The sequence below is a fragment of the Camelina sativa genome, unplaced genomic scaffold (assembly GCF_000633955.1).
Source record: "Camelina sativa cultivar DH55 unplaced genomic scaffold, Cs unpScaffold00382, whole genome shotgun sequence".
NCBI lineage: Eukaryota > Viridiplantae > Streptophyta > Magnoliopsida > Brassicales > Brassicaceae > Camelina > Camelina sativa.
The window spans coordinates 92,818-114,348 of NW_010921697.1; the positions used below are offsets into that span (position 1 = coordinate 92,818).

The following is a 21,531-nucleotide window of genomic DNA, read 5'->3' on the forward strand; positions in this document are numbered from 1 at the left end:
AGGAAACTAATTTAATTTTGCCATGACAAGTTTAATATAGAAAGATTTATTAGATAACGCAAGCAAACAATGTCTTTAATTATGATTGACTAAGATAATATCAACAGGCTCATTTGTTTATGATTGACCCATGTGCAATAATATAAAGACCATACTTCTTCTGTATAAGACTCCAATTGCACTTGTATATTCTAGAATTCAAAAGTAAGATTAAGAAACTCAAGTAAAGAATATATATCTCTCTTTATTGCTTTAGAAAGTCTCTCAAAAACTAAAGCTCCTAAACTCTTAATCTCTCTTAAGTTATGCAACAAGTTTGCATCTCCTTATATAGAGAACACCTTGACTGATGTAGCGCCATCTCCCTTCCTTCTCGTTCACGTCATTTCCTTTCTTGCTATTTTAGAGTTTTGTTTAATTTGCTTTTTTCCTTTTTGCTAAACTTCCATTTCTTTCGATTAGGTCTTTACGACCATCTCTATTTAAGCCTTTGTAATTCTCTCTTTGATACTTGGTTTTTATTGAATAAGAAAAGAGGTTTCTCTTATATTGAAGTCTTCGAATTCTCCCTGTTTTACAAATAATTTGAGCAACAAAACAGAGCATCTTGATCCATTGATCCTTGAAGCTTCTGTCTTGTTTAGTTTTTGTCTCAATCGATAGCTTCCGTTACAACACTTGGTATTAGAGCGAAGATCCTAACCATGCCGCCAAAGAAAAGTCTTCAAGCTACACTCGACAATCATAACGATACGTTTCGCCTTATGATGACAGAGTTTCAAGCCAGCTTGAACCAAACTTTGTGTATGACGATGGAGACCGCCGTGAGGACTCTCGCTCAAGCTCAACAACATCCTGTCCCGTTAAGACAGCAACGAGAAGCTCCGATCTTTGATGACGACGAAGAAGTTTTTGAGAATCCATTTGCGGACCCAAATCAACGTGGTGAGCAGCAGCACCGTGATGTTATAGCAGCACCACGAGTTGATAATCGGAGATGGGAGTCAGGTTTCAAACTTGAACTGCCAGAATTTTCGGGTGGACTCAAACCAGAGGAGTTTCTTGACTGGATTAACACGACCGAAGAACTGCTTGAATTCAAGGAAGTCCCTGCAGAGATGCGTGTGTCTTTAGTAGCAACACGCTTTCTGAGTCACGCATCTGCGTGGTGGCATCAATTGAAAGAGTCTCGCGTTCGCGCAGGAAAAGGACGCATCACGTCTTGGGAGAAATTAACAAGAAAGATGAGGAAGGCTTTTCTTCCTTACAACTACACCCGTACTTTGTACACAAAATTACAGAATCTGAGACAGGGAGCTAGATCTGTTGATGAATATGCAGCCGAGTTTTTCTCCTTGATGTCTCGCAACGTGTTAACAGAGAATGAAGAACAGAGAGTTTCTCGATTTAGTGGTGGATTGCGCGCAGCAATCCGGAGTGCTCTGCTACAATTTAATCTTGTTTCTGTTTCTGAAGCTCATCAACGTACCGTCCTAATTGAACAACATTCCCGTAATCAACCATCATCTTGGACCTCGCAGCGTACACGCCTTAACCCGAATTCCGAAACCACACTCTCCAAGGCACTTGAACACGCTAAAACTACAGATCACACAGAAGCAAATTCCTCTTTGGTACCACAACGACCTGCAACTTACAAGTGTTTTAAATGTTGTGAAGCTGGCCATCGCCAATCTACTTGTCCGCAGCTTCAGCGTCGTGGGTTATTGGCTAAAGTTGAACCTGTTTTTGATGATTATGATGATGATGAAGAGCGTGATGAAGAGGAAGAACGCTTGTTGGGAGATACTGGTCCCTTCTTGGTGATTCGCAGAAACTATCTTATGCCACAAGGAGTTGAAGAATCGTGGTTACGTACCAATATCTTTCAAACAACCTGCACAATTCGAGGAAAAGTGTGTCGCTTAGTTATTGATTATGGCAGTTGTACGAATGCGATTTCATAAGAGGCTGCAACCAAGCTTGCCTTGTTTACGGAGCCTCATCCTTATCCTTACAAGATCGCTTGGCTTACCTCCAAAACAGACATTCGTATGTCTAAGCGATGTAAAGTTCCGTTTTTGATGGGCCTGCATTACAAAGATGTGGTGTATTATGATGTCTTGCATATGGATGCATGTCACATTCTTTTGGGACGTCCATGGCAATATGATCGCCGCACTACACATGATGGTTTCGCCAATACACACAGCTTTACTTATGAGGACCGCCGTATCACTTTGATTCCATCACAGGTTGCGTCGGACCCAATCATTACAAGCACAGACATTGAGTCTCCTTCTGCCCCAGTTCCCAACAGCAAGCCATCATTGTTGGCCACCAAATCAGAAATTATGGCTGAAATTGATGATTCAGATGTCGTTTTCTTTTTGCGTTTCAAACCACATATTTTATCTTTGCTTCCTACAGTTCCTGTAATTTTTGACAAGCTCTTGATTGAATTTGCGGTTGTTTTTCCAGCCGAGTTACTAGATTGTCTGCCTCCTTTGCGCGACATACAACATTGCATTGATCTTGTACCAGATTCGGTGTTACCAAATAGACCTCATTACCGAATGAGTCCGCGAGAGCATGACGAGTTGCGCAAACAGGTTGAAGATCTTCTTGCTAAGGGCTATGTGCGGCAAAGTTAGAGTCCGTGTGCTGTTCCGGCTTTACTTATTCTAAAAAAAGATGGTTCATGGCGTATGTGCGTTGACAGTAGAGCGATTAATAAAATCACAATTCGGTATCGTTTTCCAATTCCACGACTTGATGACCTGCTCGATCAAATTGGTTCAGCCTCTGTTTTTACAAAATTAGATCTTCGCAGTGGCTATCATCAAATTCGAATCAGACCTGGGGACGAGTGGAAAACAGCTTTCAGAACACGAGAAGGGTTGTTTGAATGGTTGGTCATGCCATTCGGGTTGTCCAACGCTCCGAGCACTTTTATGCGTGTGATGAACGAAGCACTTCGACCATTTATTGGACGTTGTGTTGTGGTGTATTTTGATGATATCTTCATCTTTAGTGCCTCTGTCGCTGAGCATTTGTGTCATCTCCGTGATGTTTTGGTGGTTTTGCGCAAGGAAAAGTTGTTTGCTGCTACAAAGAAATGTGTTTTTGGAGTTGATCATGTTCTGTTTTTGGGTTATATCATCTCATCTCAAGGTTTAGCAGTTGACCCGTCCAAGATTTCGGCTTTATAATCTTGGCCGACACCACGCACAGTGACTGATGTGCGAAGCTTTCATGGTTTAGCTTCCTTTTATCGCAGATTTGTCCACCACTTCAGCACCATTATGTCGCAAATTACAGATTGTATGAAATCAGTTTCTTTCCAATGGACTTCCGAAGCAGAGAAAGCTTTTCAGGACATCAAATAACGCCTCACTTCAGCACCTGTTTTAGCGCTTCCTAATTTTGATAGGGCCTTTGAATTACATTCTGATGCTTCCAAAACTGGGATTGGAGCAGTTCTTAGCCAATCTGGTCGTCCAATTGCCTTCTTCAGTGAGAAGATTGCTGGTTCTCGCGAACGATATAGCACATATGATGTGGAGCTTTATGCCATTGTTTAAGCTGTGAAACATTGGAGACATTATCTCTTTCATTGCGAATTTGTTCTCTACACCGGTCATGATGCTCTCAAGCATATTGGTTCTCAAGATAAATTTTCGGCCAGACATGCCTCTTGGTTCGCTTATTTACAACAATTTTCATTTGTTATTAAGCATACCGCAGGAACTATGAATAAGGTTGCAGACGCATTAAGTCGAAGACATTCGCTGCTCACGACATTACATGTTGCTGTTCCGGGTTTTGATGTGCTTCCAGATTTATACCCTAATGACTCTTTTTTGGCGGGATACGGAACAAGGCATCAACTCTGTCTATTTTCTCCTTGACGGCTTCTTGTTCCGCGGTGTACAATTGTGTATTCCCGAGTGTAGTTTACGGCTACAGCTGATTCGCGAGCTTCATGGGGAAGGTCACATTGGGCGAGATCATACTCTTAAGTTGGTGAGTGCTTCTTATTTTTGGCCGACATTGAGACGTGATGTTGAGCGGTTCATTATACGTTGTGGGATTTGTCAAGCGGCTAAAGGGAAAGCAACTAATGTGGGACTCTACTTACCTCTTCCCATCCCCACACAACCATGGTCAGACATTAGTATGGATTTCGTACTTGGGTTACCTCGCACTCAAAGAGGTAATGACTCAATCTTTTTTGTTGTTGATCACTTTTCGAAGATGGTGCATTTTATTCCTTGTATGAAGACTACCGATGCAGTTCAAGTGGCTATCTTGTTTTTCCGAGAGGTTTATAAGCTTCATGGTCTCCCATTGTCTATCGTGTCGGATAAAGATTCGCGGTTCTTAAGTCATTTTTGGCGATCACTGTGGCGTCTCTTGCGCGCTAAGTTAGACATGAGTTCGGCTTACCACCCTCAAACCGATGGCCAAACCGAAGTTACTAATTGCGCCTTAGGAGATTTGTTACGCTGTCTTGTTGGTGATAACATCAAGTCTTGGGATTCGATACTTTGTCAAGCAGAATTTGCTCATAATCGCGCTGTGAATCGTAGCACCGGATTTTGCCCTTGTCTATGGGATTACACCTCGCTGTTCTACAGATCTTGCTCTTGCGCCTGATCGCTCTCGTTTTCACGGCAGAGCATGTGACCTTGTTGAGGAATTTGCGGCTGTTCATGATCAAGTTCGTCTGAATTTGGAGTCCTCAACAGCTAAGTACAAGTCTGATGTCGATGCTCATCAACGTGATGTTCATTTTAATGTGGGAGATTTAGTGTGGGCGGTGCTCACCAAGGATCGTTTCAAGCCAGGCACTCACAACAAGCTTAAATCACGGAAGATTGGTCCGCTTGAAATTGTGGAGAAAATAAACAACAATGCATATCGTCTCAAGCTGCCTCCACAGATGAATATTGCTGATGTTTTTAATGTTAAACATCTTGTTCCTCATGTTGACAACGATGATTCTGAAAATTCGAGGTCAAATTTTCTTCTCACCCCGGGAGACCTGATGTAGCGCCATCTCCCTTCCTTCTCGTTCACGTCATTTCCTTTCTTGCTATTTTAGAATTTTCTGTAATTTCCTTTTTTCCTTTTTGCTAAACTTCCATTTCTTTCGATTAGGTCTTTACGACCATCTCTATTTAAGCCTTTGTAATTCTCTCTTTGATACTTGGTTTTTATTGAATAAGAAAAGAGGTTTCTCTTATATTGAAGTCTTCAAATTCTTGCTGCAATGTTCTTTACAAGATTATCTCGAAACTCTTGGCGAACCGTCTCAAAACAAACCTTCCTGATTTCATTGCACCTAACCAGTCAGCGTTTATTAAGGACAGGCTTCTAATGGAAAGTCTTTTGCTAGCTACGGAACTGGTAAAAGACTATCATAAGGAGGATGTCTCATCTCGCTGTGCGATGAATATTGACATTTCAAAGGCTTTTTATTCGGTGCAGTGGACTTTTCTCATCAATGTGCTCAAGGCGCTGAACCTCCCTGATAAGTTTATCCATTGGATTCAACTATGCGTCTCTACTGCCTCTTTCTCTGTTCAAATCAATGGGGAGCTTGCTGGTTTTTTTAAGAGTGAAAAAGGTCTCCGTCAGGGTTGTTCTCTTTCGCCATATCTCTTTGTGATTTGCATGAATGTGTTATCTTCTATGTTGGATAAGGCTGCTGGGGACTGGAAATTTGGTTTTCATCCTCGCTGTAAGGGTATGCAGCTTACCCATCTCTGTTTTGCTGACGATATAATGGTTTTCTCGGATGGTCGGGCCTCACCAAGAGAATGACGATTCAAGATTGCCTTCCTCTACTTGAGAGAATACGCTCTCGCATTGGCTCATGGAAACATCGTTATCTGTCTTTTGCTGGGCGGTTGCAGTTACTGAGTTCGGTTATTGCTAGCCTCACCAACTTCTGGGTCTCCGCCTTCCGACTTCCTAGTGCCTGTGTTCAGGAGATTGAACGTATTTGTGCGGCTTTTCTTTGGTCAGGTCTTGATCTTACTGCATCAAAGAATAAACTGGCTTGGAAAGATGTGTGTTTGCATAAAAAAGAAGGTTGTCTTGGTTTAAAATCGTTGGTGGAGGTGAATAAAGTCAGCTGTTTCAAGTTGATATGGCGATTAGTCTCGGCTCCTAAGTCACTCTGGGTCAATTGGGTTCAGAGGGAGTTGTTGCGCTCAGATTCCTTTTGGTCAGTCAAAGAATCAACTACGAAAGGGTCTTGGATGTGGCCGGAGTTGCTCAAGTACAGACAGCAGGCTAAAGATTTCCTCAGGATGGAGGTTGGGAATGGTCTTTCTACGTCGTTCTGGTATGATCACTGGTCTACCATGGGATGTCTTTATGATCTTGTTGGGGATAGTGGCTTCATTGCCTTGGTAGTCCCTCAAATGCTCTGGTTTCGACAGTTTTATGTTCCCACACAGGCCGTCGCCACCGTTTGGCTGTTCTTAATCAGATTGAGATGGAAATAACTCAGGTCAGACTCCGTGCAACGCTCAAAATGATACGGCTCTGTGGAGGAACTCAGCAAACGAGTATAAGCCTCTTTTCTCTACCTCTGAGACTTGGCTCCAGGTTCGTCTCCCGGGTCAGCTGGTCAATTGGTTTAGGGGAGTTTGGTTCCCGTTCTCTATCCCTAAGCATTCGTTCATACTTTGGCTTGCTGCTCAAAATCGGCTGACCACGGGGGATCGTATGGCCTCCTGGAACAGAGGAGTCGACTCCACCTGCGTTTTTTGTCGAGCTCCTTTGGAAACATTGTCTCATCTATTCTTCAGCTGTCCTTTTACCTCTCGGGTGTGGCAGTCCCTGTCTCGTAAGCTGCTGCCCAATAACTCCCCTGCCTCCTTTCCTCAAATATTGGTTCTCCTCTCGGGTCAAACTGTCACCGGAACTCCTCGGTTTCTTCTGCGACTTGCTTTTCAGGGCTCGGTTCACACAATCTGGTTGGAACGCAACAGACGTCGGCATGGTGACACTCCATCGACTTCGGACCAACTCATCCGTTTCCTGGATCGCCTAGTTCGTAACAAGCTCCTCTCGTTGCAAACACATACGTCCAAGTAGGGGGATGGTTTGCAGCTCTGGTTAGCAACTCGCATCTAATGTCATTTCTACACCTTTCAAACTTTTTCAGCTTTTCTAACGTTTTCAAAACAAGGACGCATTCATTGTAAAGTGGACTTTTTTTGGTTTGAATATATTTTCACATTCATTCAAAAAAAAGGTCTTCGAATTTTCCCTGTTTTACAAAGAATTTTGAGCAACAAAACAGAGCATCTTGATCCATTGATCCTTGAAGCTTCTGTCTTGTTTAGTTTTTGTCTCAATCGATAGCTTCCGCTACAACATTGACCAAAACCTAAACACATTAGAAAATATATTTAGATAACTCCTAAATATATGTATCTCTAGATAACTCCTAAAAATATCGGTCCTTATCTCTTTATTAAACCATAACTTGGTTGGCTTATGACTCAAGCCATGTCAAGCTTATCCAACATTCACCTTAAGCTTGAAATTGATCTTTGACAAATCATGAACTCCAACAAGGTCCCTCATCTCCTTGAACTTGATTCTTCCTAGAGCCTTAGTGAGTATGTTTGACATTTTTTGGGTGATTTTGTAGAATTAAGTATGACATTTTGGTTGCTTTAGAATCAAGTAATTCCAAGTCAAGTCTGTCTTTTAAAGAGAGAAAAAGACATTATCCATTTTTGTACTCTAATGTGCAGTTCACCAAGGAAACTAATTTAATTTTATACTATAATCATAATTGATGTCTGCTTCAGATATCTCTTGGAATACTATACTATATATCCCTTATAAGCAATGCTGCAATGCACAGCATCAGATTTAGCTTCTTAGTCACCAAAGGCAAGCTTTGTGCAGCCAGACGCCAGTTCCACGTAAAAAGTGGGGTTTGTTTGTATTATTACCAAATAAAGATGGCATGAAGCATAACTATCGGCTGCTTAATGCATATTGTAACTGCTTATTTAACAGAGGTTGATGCTGTTTCCAAGCCTGATGGTGTTTGGTTTCAAGAGGTGAATACAGAATGATCAATCCAGTTGGGCCAGTTGTCACTATTGTACTTCCTATAGACTCATTTCTCAGTTCATATAAGAAGAACTGGTTCATGATTGATGGTTCACTCTTCTACTTAATCTTTAACTATGTAATAATAAACTGTATGATTTCACCCTAATAGTGACAGCTTACGTAGCGGCTGGCGCCTCAGCTCACACGCCTAGAGATACGCCTGTCTTTATCAAAGAGAATTTGCGACAATCTCAAAGATTAACTTCCACCATTGTTTTGAGTAGTCAAAAGAAACTGCATTTGCATTTTTGAATAGTCAAACGAAATCTTCAGGCTTTGGAGCAATTAAACTTCAATCTCCTCCACAAATTTAAGAGTCAATTCAATGATCTAGAGTCAGGTCTTCGATTTTATGTAGAATCAATTAGTCTTCACAGAAGACTTTTCATATCAAGCTTTAATTTACTCCATAAATGTGAGACAATCCAAAGATCAATTCGTTTCACAGAAAGCACCAAAAAAAAAAAAAAAAAAAAAAAAAAAAAAAAAAAAAAAAAAAAAAATCAAAGAGAAAAGTATGATGCATTATTGTAGTGAGAGGAGGATGATAACAATAAAATGGAGCTTGTGTTTAATCTTATGCCTTTATTACTCAAGGCTTGTGATTGCTTCTCCTGCTAACCATGCGTACCTTCCAGACCAGAGGGATGCTCTTTTGGAGTTCAAGAACGAGTTTTATATCCCAAGCCCCGATTCTGATTACATGATGTTTAAAACGAAGACAGAGACGTGGATGAACAACACTGATTGCTGTTCTTGGGATAGTGTCTCTTGTGATCCTAAGACAGGCAAGGTCGTTGAGTTAGACCTGATTGGCAGTGATCTCAATGGCCCTTTGAGATTTAATAGTAGCCTGTTTAGACTACAACATCTTCAAAGCATAGATCTTAGCTTCAGTAATCTCTCGGGTATTCTACGGGATTCGATTGGCAACCTCAAATATTTGAGGGTTTTGAGTCTTGGTGATTGCAAATTCATCGGAAAGATTCCATCCTCACTCGGAAATCTTACTTATCTCACTAATCTTGATCTTTCTTATAATAATTTCAACAGTGAGCTACTGTATTCCATCGGCAACCTCAAATATTTGAGGGTTTTGAAACTCCTAAATAGCAATCTCTTTGGAAAGATTCCTTCGTCATTCGGAAGTCTTTTTTATCTCACTGATCTTGATCTTTCTAGAAATGATTTCACCAGTGAAGGACCAGACTCGATGGGGAGACTAACAGATTTTCAACTAGTGCTACTCAACTTGAGCTCGCTCGTCCGGATAGACCTTGGTTCTAACCAGTTCAAAGGTATGCTCCCATCTAATATGAGTAGCCTTTCTAAACTGGAGTCTTTTGATATTAACGAGAATTCATTTTCTGGACCCGTTCCCTCTTCTCTCTTCATGATCCCTTCGTTGATTGAACTTAACCTGGGACGTAACCACTTCACCGGTCCTCTTGAGATTGTGAATTTCTTCTCTTCACAATCTAACCTTTCAAAATTATACATTGGAGAAAACAATTTCAGTGGACCAATCCCAGGATCTATATCGAAACTAGTCGGACTCTCGGAACTTAGCCACTCTTTCTGGAACACAGGAGGGGACCTTGTTGATTTCAGCATTTTCTTGCATCTCAAGTCACTTACCTCACCTGATCTTTCAGGGATTCATTTGAATATCAGTTCAACGCTCCATCTTCCCTCAAGCATGAGAAACTTGGTTTTATCATCCTGCAATATTGATGAATTCCCCAAGTTTCTACAAAACCACACCAGTTTGTATAATTTAGACATCTCTGCCAATCAAATCGAAGGCCAATTACCAGAATGGTTATGGATCTTGTTTTCAAGTCTTTGAGACAAAGCTAAAGAACAACTCTTCTTTATTATTAAGGAAAATAACTCAAAACCTTAATCTCTCAAATCTCTCTTAAGGTATGTCACAACTCAACATCCTTATTTATATAAAACCTCTAATCCTATTCCTATTAGAAAACTCTTGTATTAGATAACTCCTAACACAAACCCAAAGCCTTATCTCAATGTAAACATAATTTATTTAGGAATAGGATAACTTCAAACTTAAGTTATCCAACAATCTCCCTCCTAAGTTTGAAGTCTTCTTCTGCCACTTCTCTCATCCCAATAAGATCCCTCATTTCCTTGAACTTGCTCTTCCCAAGCGCCTTGGTCAGTATGTCCGCCTTCTGTTCACTTCCAGGAACATGTTCTACCTCCACTTGCCCTTTCTCCACACACTCTCTAATAAAATGAAATCTTGTATGAATGTGCTTGCTCCTACCATGAAACACTGGGTTTTTTGTCAAAGCAATGGCTGATTTGTTGTCAATTCGAATGACAACCTTCTCACACGATGCTCCAGTGACCTCTCGGAGCAAATCCTGCAACCATATAGCTTGTCTTGCTGCCTCTGTTCCTGCCATAAACTCAGAGCTTCGCAGGATGATAGAGCAACAATGTCTTGCTTTTGAGAACACCAAGTAATAGGGCTATCTCCAAGGTAGAAGATGTGACCGGTTGTGCTTTTACCATCATCAGGGTCAATATTATGACTTGAGTCGCTATATCCTACAATCCTTGGTATCTTGGAGGTTGCACGACCGAAGGTTAGACCCAGATTGACCGTTCCCTTCAAGTATCTCAAACATTTCTTCAGAGCAACTCCATGAGACTCTCTTGGATCCTGCATATAACGACTTAAGACACCAACACAGTATGACAAATCAGGTCTCGTATGCAGTAGATAACGAAGACATCCAACATTCCTCCTGTAGTTAGTAGCATCAACCGGTTTCTCCTTCAAAGCTTTGTCAAGTTTTAATCCCGACTCCATTGGTATATGCACAGGATTACAATCCTTCATTCCAGCCTCTTCTAAGATCCTTAGAGCATATCTCCTCTGATTCAAAGTTATACCTTCCTCATGCTGACAGACCTCAATACCAAGGTAGTATGTGAGTTTCCCTAAGTCACTCATATCGAAGTTTGTTGCCATCTCCCTCTTAAACCGATCAATAATAGTTTTGTTTGTGCCAGTTACAAACAAATCATCGACATATACGGCCACAACAAGGCGATCTCCTTTTACTTCCTTTCGATAGACTGAGGGCTCCTTAGAGCACTTACTAAAATTCAACTCACACAGGATCTGATTCAGCTTATTGTTCCATGCCCTTGGAGCTTGTCTCAGACCATATAAGGCTTTGTTTAACTTATACACCTTGTTTTCTTGACCTTCCTCCTCAAATCCCTCAGGCTGATCGACATAAACCGTTTTTTGTAGCTCACCGTGAAGAAACGCTGTTTTAACGTCAAGATGGTGCACTTCCCATCCGTGTAAAGCAGCAAGGTTGACAAGAAGCCGTATGGTTTCAAGTCGTGCAACAGGAGCGAATATCCTTTAGCAACAAGCCGCGCTTTGTGTTTATTTATGCTCCCATCTGCATTCCTTTTAAGCTTAAAGACCCACTTTAAGCCTATTGGCTTTGTTCCTGCAGGTCGATCAACAAGGTCCCAAGTATGATTTTTGTTTATAGATAGTATCTCATCTTCACAGGCCATGATCCATTCCTTGCTCTCACTTGCTTCATTAAAGTTTCTCGGTTCCTCATTTAGTTGTAAGAGCAACATTTCACCTTCTTCCTCCACAAGTTGTAAACAGTCTTGATATGTGATTAAAACATAATCATCAAGATATTTAGGCCTTGAAGTTGATCTTAAAGACCTTCTCAGTCCCATTTGGGTTTCTCCCTCCGATGTAATAGCATCAATCTTCGCATTGTCAACTCTGTTCACGATTCCTCTGTTTTCACTATCTTCGATTGTATGCTCTGTTTCCACATTCTCTGCATTTTCATCGTTCTCCACTTCACCTTGAATCCCATGGTTTCCAAATTCTCCAAAGCAAATACTAAACGTACCATTAGTCTCAGATTCTGATCCTTTTCCATTCCAGTTCCATCCCTTTGATTCATCAAACACCACATCTCTACTCACCACTATTTTCTTGTTTTGCGGATCATACATTCTATATGCCTTTGAACCCGGTTCAGTTCCCAGATGAACCAGCATCCGAGACCTGTCTTCAAGTTTCTTCAGGTGTGGTGTCTCTATTTTGGCGTATCCAATACACCCAAACACTCGCAGATGTCCAACGTTTGGTTTCTTGCTTCTAAACATCTCATATGGTGTCTTGTCTTGAAGAGCTCTTGTAGCTATTCTGTTCAAGAGGTAAGTTGAGTGTCGAATAGCTTCTCCCCACATATAGTTTGGTAAATGCATGTGCTTCAAACAACTTCTGGTCATCTCCAAGAGAGTTCTATTGCGCCTCTCAACCACTCCATTCTGCTGAGGAGTATATGGAGCAGTGAGATGTCTTTTGATCCCTGCTTCAGTACAGAATGTGTTGAATTCGCTTGACACAAATTCTCCACCCCTGTCAGTCCGAAAAGTCTGTATACGCTCTCCTGATTCTTGCTCAACTATTCTCTTAAAGTTCTTGAACTTTGCGAATGCTTCCCCCTTTTCTTTTAGCAGAGCTGTCCACATATAGCGTGTATGATCATCTATAAGCACGAATATATACCTGTTTCCTGCACCTGTACTAGGGGTGATCGGACCACAAAGGTCCCCATGAACCAGTTCTAGTATCTTATTTGCCCGATAGGAGGTTGCTTGCGGGAACGCTCGCCTTGCCTGTTTACCGAGTAAGCATGAACCACATATTTCTCTTTCAAAGTTAACATCCGGTACCCCTTGAACAAGCTCCTTATCGAACATAGATTTCAAAGTTCCAGAGTTTATATGTCCCAAACGTGCGTGCCATCTGCTTGCCTCACTTGTTGATGAGAAGTGAAGTCTCGAATTATCTCTGATTCCCATTCGTACTTTGTAGAGACGATTTAGAGATCTCTCAGCTTTAGCAAGCAGCTTCCCATGTTGATCATGCATAGTTAGAGTTCCTCCTCTAAGTCTTATGTCGCACCCTGACTCTGTGGCTTGTCCGAGACTTATAATATTACTTTTCAGATTCGGTATATAGTAGACATCGGTCATAACTCGTGGCTGGCCATACATATCAGTAAAAGAGATGGATCCTTTTCCTTTGATATCTATTCGAGAGTCATCCCCAAATCGCACTTTCCCAGTGATAGAGCTATCAATCTTGTCAAAGTATCGTCGATCTCCAGTCATGTGGTTACTGGATCCATTGTCAAGGTACCAGATGTTTTCATCCTTCGTGTTGGCTTCGTACTTACTTGGTATGCATCTCTCTTCGTTTAAATAAACGACTTCGTGCATCATGAGTTCGTCAGCATCTTGTGTTTCACTTTTCTCATCTTCATGTGTCTCCTGTAGTTTAAGTAAACGATCTGGACAGTTAAATGCGAAGTGTCCGGTCTTATCACAGCGAAAACATGTTACTTTGGTCATATCTCGACCTCCATTAAAGCCTCGTCCTCCACCGAAGCGTCCACGGCCTCTGCCTCGGTAAGAACCTCTTCCACCGCGTCCTCTGTTTCGAAATTCCCCGTTATAGTCACGATTTGCAAAATTTGAATGTCCCTCCATATTAGTATACAGCAACTTGTTTTGCTCTTCGAGCATATCTTCTTCTTCTGAGATGCGTTCTTCGTATGCTTTCATACGACCGACAATGTCTACAAAGCTTGTGGTGTTGAGATCCAAAACTTGCTCCAGTGATGCGACCATAAGAATGAACTTTGCTCTTGGAAGACACTTCAAAAATTTTCTCACCATCTTTGATTCTTCCAAGGTTTCTCCAAGTGTAGCTGTCTTAGCTGAGATTTCAGTTAGTCTTCCCACGAAGTCATCAACCTTCTCGGTGTCTTTCATACGCAAACGGTCAAACTCAGCCATAAGAGTTTGCAATCGAGCTTCTTTCACCCTTTCTGCTCCCACATGTCGTCCCTTTATTGCTTCCCACATTGACTTAGCCGAGTCAAGTGCGCCGACTTGCAAGGTAAGTGATTCTGGTATAGATTGAACAATTAAAGCAATCGCCATGTTGTTTTTATCAGGGTTGATAGTACTTGTTGCAGACTCTGGTTCTATGACTTCCCACACCTTATGAACTCTAAGCGCTATCCTCATCTTCATGGCCCATACTGTGTAATTTGTTGCATTCAGCATAGGACATGAGATAGAATTGGTTCCTCCTCCTTCCTTTGGCGTGATGGTTGAGACGGTAAGATCTCCCATCTTTCACAACTCCCTCTGAAGCTCTGATACCAATTCTTGTTTTCAAGTCTTTGAGACAAAGCTAAAGAACAACTCTTATTTCTTATTAAGGAAAATAACTCAAAACCTTAATCTCTCAAATCTCTCTTAAGGTATGTCACAACTCAACATCCTTATTTATATAAAACCTCTAATCCTATTCCTATTAGAAAACTCTTGTATTAGATAACTCCTAACACAAACCCAAAGCCTTATCTCAATGTAAACATAATTTATTTAGGAATAGGATAACTTCAAACTTAAGTTATCCAACAATGGAGTCTTCCAGAGTTGGGGTATGTAAACATTGCTCATAATTCCTTCAGTGGAGTACTAACTATGTTACCAAACTCTACTGTCGATAGCTTTATAGCCTCTGATAATCAGTTTTCGGGAGAGATTCCTAGAGCAATATGCGAAGTTGGTACACTTGATCTTTCCAACAACAACTTCAGCGGTTCTATTCCCCGGTGTTTTGGAGTTTCCAATACATCTCTTTCGATCTGCATCTTCGAAATAACACTCTCTGGTGTTATTCCAGAGGAATCTTTGCATGGGTACTTGAGATCACTTGATGTTGGTCTCAATTGGTTACCAGGACAACTTCCCAAGTCGCTCATCAACTGCAGTTATCTCCAGTTTCTGAACGTGGAAGAGAACAGAATCAATGACAAATTTCCATTCTGGTTGAGTTCGTTGCCCAATCTGCAGATTCTTGTCCTTCGTTCTAACGAGTTCCATGGGCCAATAACTTCTCCTGGAGATTCTTTGAGTTTTCCTATTAGGAATGTTCATATATATGTAAAGGAAGATTTGATTGATACAAATTTCTCCTATGATTTATTCTCAATAACTGCTCATATATTCTCATTCCTTACATGTGAATATGTCTGTGTATAAATTGTAATCTCTATGTCAATAGTAAACACATTCAATCTCATAATCTCATATGGTATCAGAGCTTCTAGCGATACCGCAAACTCATATTTTCAAGTTTTTTCTTTCGTTTCTCTTCGTTTTTCTCCTATCCTCTTCCATGGCTGCTGAAACTATCACAGTCTCCGAAAACTCAACTCTCCTCAGTGTCAATATGACAAACGTCACTCGTCTCACCACTACGAACTTCCTTATGTGGAGGCGCCAAGTTCACGCTCTCCTCAATGGTTATGCTCTTGCTGGGTACCTTGATGGATCCAATCTTCCACCATCTCTCACCGTGACCTCTGATGCTGGTGTGGTCACTCCCAACCCCGCCTATCTCCTCTGGCAGCGCCAAGATCAGCTCATTTATAGTGCTCTCTTGGGCGCTATCTCTGTCTCGATTCAGCCCATCCTTTCCACAACGGAGACCTCTGCTCAGATCTGGAGAAAACTGTCACAAACCTATGCCAATCCTAGCCGTGTTCACATTCAGCAGCTTCGTCAACAGGTTCGCCAATGTAAGAAGGGCTCCAAAACCATTGACGAATATGTTCAGGGCTTTGTGACTCGTTTCGATCAACTGGCTCTTCTTGGCAAGCCCATTGATATTGAAGATCAAGTTGATTACCTCATCGATGGTCTCTCCAAAGACTACAAGCAGGTAATAGATCAGATCCAAGCTCGTGATGTCTCACCCTCACTCACTGAGATCCACGAGAAGTTGTTAAACTATGAAGTTAAGCTTCATGCCTCGGCTTCCTCCGCTACGTCTCTCCCGATCTCTGCCAATGTGGTTCGTCATCAACCTCACGGCAACAACACCAAATCCAACAACAATTACTCTCGTGGTCAGTACCGCAACAACAAATCTCGTAGCACCTCCTCTCAACAGTAATACTCTCCACGTCAGGATCTGTCCTCTACCCGTGGCTATCAAGGTAAGTGTCAGATCTGTGGGGTGTTTGGTCACAGTGCACGCCGCTGTCCTCAACTTGGTGTAACCACTGGTTCCATGCCTCGTGCTAACTTTGCTGGTGTTCCCAACTCTGCAAACCCGTGGCTCCTAGACTCTGGATCAACCCATCACATTGCTTCTGATCTTGCTAATCTCTCCTTGCACCAACCTTATCACGGTGGTGAAGAAGTCGTGGTTGGCAACGGTACCGGGTTACCCATAACTCACACTGGTTCTACTCTTTTACACTCTACCTCCAAACCGTTGACACTTCATAATGTTCTTTATGTACCTCAAATACAAAAGAACCTTATCTCTGTCTACAAACTATGCAATGCTAATCACGTCTTTGTACAATTTTTCCCTTCATGCTTTCAGGTGAGGGATCTCAGCACGGGGATCCTGTTGCTCCAAGGGAACACCAAAAATGAGCTTTATGAGTGGCCTCTCTCCTTGCCTTTCGCCTCTACCTACACCACAACCATCAACAATATCAAAACCACCACCACTGATTGGCACTCGAGACTAGGCCACCCCTCCTATCATATACTTAAAAATATTATATCAAGTTTTTCTTTACCGCATTCTGGCTCCTTTTCGCAACCACTAGCTTGTAGTGATTGCTCAATCAATAAAAGCCACAAACTCTCTTTTTCACAAACCACTATTGCCTCTACTCGGCCACTCGAATATTTATTTACAGATGTGTGGACATCTCCTATCACCTCTGTTGATAACTATAAGTATTACCTTCTTATTGTTGATCACTACTCTCGCTACACCTGGCTCTACCCTCTCAAACTAAAATCACAAGTTTGCGACGTTTTCATTCGTTACACTTCCCTTGTTGAGAAAAAATTCCAAACCAAGATAGGAACATTATTCTCTGATAATGGTGGTGAATTTATAGCCCTTCGTGCTTTTTATCCTCCAAAGGGATCACTCATCTTACCTCTCCGCCTCATACGCCAGAACACAACGGTCTTGCTGAACGTCGCCACCGACACATTGTCGAAACAGGTCTTACCCTTCTCACTAAAGCCAAAATTCCTACCTCCTTCTGGACATATGCCTTCGCTACAGCCGTTTATCTTATAAACCGAATGCCTACACCAAATTTGTCTCTACAATCACCCTTTCAAATCCTCTTCAACACCAACCCAAACTACAACAAATTAAAAATATTTGGGTGCCTTTGCTTCCCTTGGTTACGACCGTATACCTCTAATAAGCTTGATTCTCGCTCTCTCCCATGTGTCTTCCTCGGATATTCCCTTACTCAGAGTGCCTTTCTCTGTTTTGATCCTCAAACCAATCGTACATATGTCTCACGACATGTTCGATTTGACGAAACACAATACCCCTATCAGCAATTGCTCAAACCCGTTCCTCAACCAAACCCAGATTCAATACCTATCTGTCCTAATCATGTCGTCCCTATCTCACCAACTCTGTCTCCACTCGTAACGGCTCATTCTGTTCCATTGGTGTCTACACAGGAATCTTCGGACTCGGATTCATCACCTGCCGGCTCCTCCCCGATCTTGTCATCACCACAACCTTCATCTCCGGCCATCTCGTCGGCATCTCGCAGCACCACCAACTCCTCCTCCTCTTCGCCTCCTTCATCGTCGGGTCCAATTCTTGCTTCCTCTCCGCCATCAGTTGTCGCAACAAATCACGACAACACTCACAGCCCAACAACGACATCAACAGGCCCAACAACACCAACCTCCACTTCAGCAACTTCAAGTCCATCACGTGATAACTCCTCTACGGCCCATTCAAGCCCAACAAACACATCACCAACCAACTCGTCTTCTTCGTCTATCTCCTCGCAAAATCAAGCTCCGCTTGAACCACCTCCTCTCGACAATCTCCACCCGATGCGCACACGAGCAAAGAACAACATTGTCAAACCCAACAAGAAGTTTGGTCTCACAGCTATTGTCTCCACCGATGACTGTGAGCCTCGAACCGTAAAACAGGCACTCAAAGATCGGAGGTGGCGAGGCTCGATGTCTACTGAGTTTGATGCACAGGTATGAAGCCACACTTGGGATCTTGTTCCACCTCCTAAGGATGTTAATATCATTGATTGCAAATGGATTTTTCGTCTCAAATATCTACCTGATGGATCTCTAGACAAATACAAATCACGTCTTGTTGCAAAAGGATTCACTCAGCAACCGGGTATTGATTATTTTGAGACTTTCAGTCCTGTAATTAAAGCTACATCCATTCGGATTGTTCTTGACACTGCTGTCAGCCGTGACTGGTGCATCCGCCAAATTGATGTCAACAATGCATTTCTCCAAGGAACTCTCGATGAAGAAGTCTCTATGCATCAGCCTGAAGGTTTCGTTGATCCAGACCGTCCCACACATGTATGTCGCCTTCGGAAGGCTCTATACGGCCTTAAACAGGCTCCGCGTGCTTGGTACCTTGAGTTAAAACAATATCTCCTGGCAGTTGGATTTAAGAATTCTCTCTCAGATACGGCTCTGTTTGTTTTGCATCAAGGTGATCTTTTTCTCTATGTATTGGTGTATGTTGATGATATTATTGTCACAGGCAACAATCCTATTGCTGTTGACAATGCTATCCAGCATCTCGCAACTCGCTTCTCCCTGAAGGACATGGGCAATCTGTCATATTTCCTTGGTCTTGAAGCCATTCGCACACCACACGGTCTACATCTCAACCAACACAAGTATACCATTGATCTTCTACATCGAATGAAGATGCAAGATGCAAAACCTGTTGCTACTCCGATGGCATCCACACCTAAACTCACACTCACTGGCGACTTGTACTCTGATCCGACAGCCTACAGAACACTTGTGGGAAGCTTACAATATCTCGCCTTCACACGTCTCGATATTGCCTATGCTGTCAACAAGCTCTCTCAGTACATGCATCAACCTACAACCGATCATTGGCAAGCCGCCAAGCGTGTTCTCCGCTATCTTGCCGGCACACCAACGTATGGAATCATGTTTCGCAAGTCCAATCCACTCACGTCACATGCATTCTCTGATGCGGACTAGGCTGGGGATGCTGACAATTATGCATCCTCGAATGGCTACATTCTCTACCTTGGCACTCAACCAATCTCCTGGTCCTCCAAGAAGCAGAAGAGCATTGCTCGCTCCTCTACGGAAGCTGAGTATTGTGCTGTTGCAAACACGGCGTCTGAACTTGTTTGGGTATGTTCTCTACTTACTGAACTCGTTATTCATCAACACAACCCACCAGTTATTTATTGTGACAATATTGGTGCAACTTATCTTTGTGCCAATCCGGTGTTCCATTCAAGAATGAAGCATGTGGCCATTGCTTACCATTTTATTCGTGATCTTGTACAAAAGGGGACGCTTCGTGTTGCCCACGTTTCCACTAAAGATCAATTAGCCGACTGTCTCACTAAGCCTCTAAGTCGTCCTCAGTTTCTTCTTCTATGAGACAAGATTGGTGTGTTTAAAGCCCCATCATCTTGAGGGAGGATATTAGGAATGTTCATATATATGTAAAGGAAGATTTGATTGATACAAATCTCTCCTATGATTTATTCTCAATAACTGCTCATATATTCTCATTCCTTACATGTGAATATGTCTGTGTATAAATTGTAATCTCTATGTCAATAGTAAACACATTCAATCTCATAATCTCATATTTCCCACTCTGCGAATTTTTGACATTTCTGAAAATCGCTTCAGTGGAGTGTTGCCATTAGATTACTTTGTTGGTTGGAGTGTAATGTCATCAGTCGTAGACGTTATTGATAATACGCCTGGATTTACGCTTGTAGGAGGTGACCGAGATTTCTATCATAAATATGTGGTTTTGGCGAACAAGGGATTGGATATGGAAGTGGTGGGGAGTGGTTTCAAAATCTACAAAACCATCGATGTCTCCGGTAACAAATTTGAAGGAGGTATTCCTGAATCCATCTGTTTACTTAAGGAACTGATTGTACTCAACATGTCAAACAACGCTTTCACATGCCATATTCCACCATCTTTTTCAAACTTGACCAATCTCCAATCATTAGATCTCTCTCAAAACAGATTATCCGGCAAAATCCCCCCAGACCTCGGGAAACTAACGTTTTTGGCGTGGTGAACTTTTCGTACAATAGGCTTGAAGGTCCAATACCAAAAGCTACTCAGATTCAGAGCCAGAACATTTCTTCTTTCGCAGAGAACCCTGGGCTTTGCGGTCCTCCTCCCCTAAAAACATGTGGTGGAGTAGAACATGATGAAGATGAAGAAGAAAAGGAAGAGAAAGATCAGGTACTGAGCTGGATTGCAGCTGCAGTAGGCTATGTGCCTGGTTTGTTCTGTGGACTCACCATTGCCTACATATTCACTTCATAGGCTAAGAGTTCCCCAAGTTCTCTACTTTTCTTCTCCATGAGGCTGTAAAAATGATCAATAATAAAAGTGTCTTCTCTTTAATTGTATTGTTTGGATCTCTCATCTTGAGAATCTATCTTTTTTTTCTTGTGTTACTTTTATCTTTACCTTTATAATATATTGTGTCGCTGAAGACATGTCAAATGAATGAACAACTGTGGCCTGTGGGGTGGCTCTGTTAGAACAGAGGCTGGATCATCTACAACATAACTACTCAACAGAGAAACTTTCTATGGCCTTTTTACAGTTTATATGATCGATCATTCAAGTTCTTTTCTACGTTTCCCTTCAAATATACGTTTGCTTTTCAATTGCTACCACGTCATTTTTCATCTTTGAAGAGATATTCTTCGGTACGTACTCTAAGCTTCTTAGGCTCCATCTCCATTTATGGTAACTGTTTAGTCTATACGGTTAAAAACTTATGATTGCTTTTTTTTTTTGTGTGAGAGACTGAGACTCCGAGAGTGAGTCATACTCCTGATATGCTCAAATTTACCCTAGAGCTACTCTCTCAAATAAAGAGATCAATTGTAGTAATTAGGGATCGAATCCACAAGGACTCTAGATTTACACAATAGTGATGTTCATATATTTTACCATGTTTTCTCTTAGTTTATTCACATCTTTTGCATCTTTTGCTATCCATTTTAACCATTATTGCATAGCTTTAGGACCAATCATGCATTAGAGTTTAGTTGCATTGCATTTGCATCTTTTCATGCATAAACAGGTGATTTTGGAGCTTAAGGAGCATGGAAGCAATGGAGAAGAGATGTGAAGCAATCATGAGGAGGAAACAAGGGAGTTAAGGCTGAAGAACCAAGGTCC

The 21,531-nt window shown here is 41.8% G+C and overlaps 2 protein-coding genes across 2 annotated transcripts; both read left to right on the forward strand.

Moving 5' to 3' along the window:
• The first annotated feature begins 812 nt into the window (after positions 1 to 812).
• On the forward strand, positions 813 to 3,212 carry LOC109131522. Its single transcript, XM_019242561.1, has 3 exons — positions 813 to 1,875; positions 1,969 to 2,649; positions 2,803 to 3,212. Exons 1-3 carry the CDS (start codon positions 813 to 815, stop codon positions 3,210 to 3,212), a joined length of 2,154 nt encoding a protein of 717 aa, XP_019098106.1.
• A 5,459-nt stretch (positions 3,213 to 8,671) lies between these two features.
• LOC104773001 (receptor-like protein 12) lies at positions 8,672 to 10,000 on the forward strand. The gene has a single exon (XM_010497553.1). The coding sequence runs from the start codon at positions 8,672 to 8,674 to the stop codon at positions 9,998 to 10,000; it is 1,329 nt and encodes a 442-aa protein (XP_010495855.1).
• Positions 10,001 to 21,531: the final 11,531 nt, after the last annotated feature.

Coding starts and splice junctions, on each gene's coding strand:
- LOC109131522 (XM_019242561.1), top strand. CDS start 813: ATGGAGACCGCCGTGAGGACTCTCGCTCAAGCTCAACAACATCCTGTC. Junction 1,876..1,968: donor AGTTGAAGAATCGTGGTTAC/GTACCAATATCT, acceptor CGATTTCATAAG/AGGCTGCAACCAAGCTTGCC. Junction 2,650..2,802: donor TAAGGGCTATGTGCGGCAAA/GTTAGAGTCCGT, acceptor AAATTGGTTCAG/CCTCTGTTTTTACAAAATTA.
- LOC104773001 (XM_010497553.1), top strand. CDS start 8,672: ATGCATTATTGTAGTGAGAGGAGGATGATAACAATAAAATGGAGCTTG.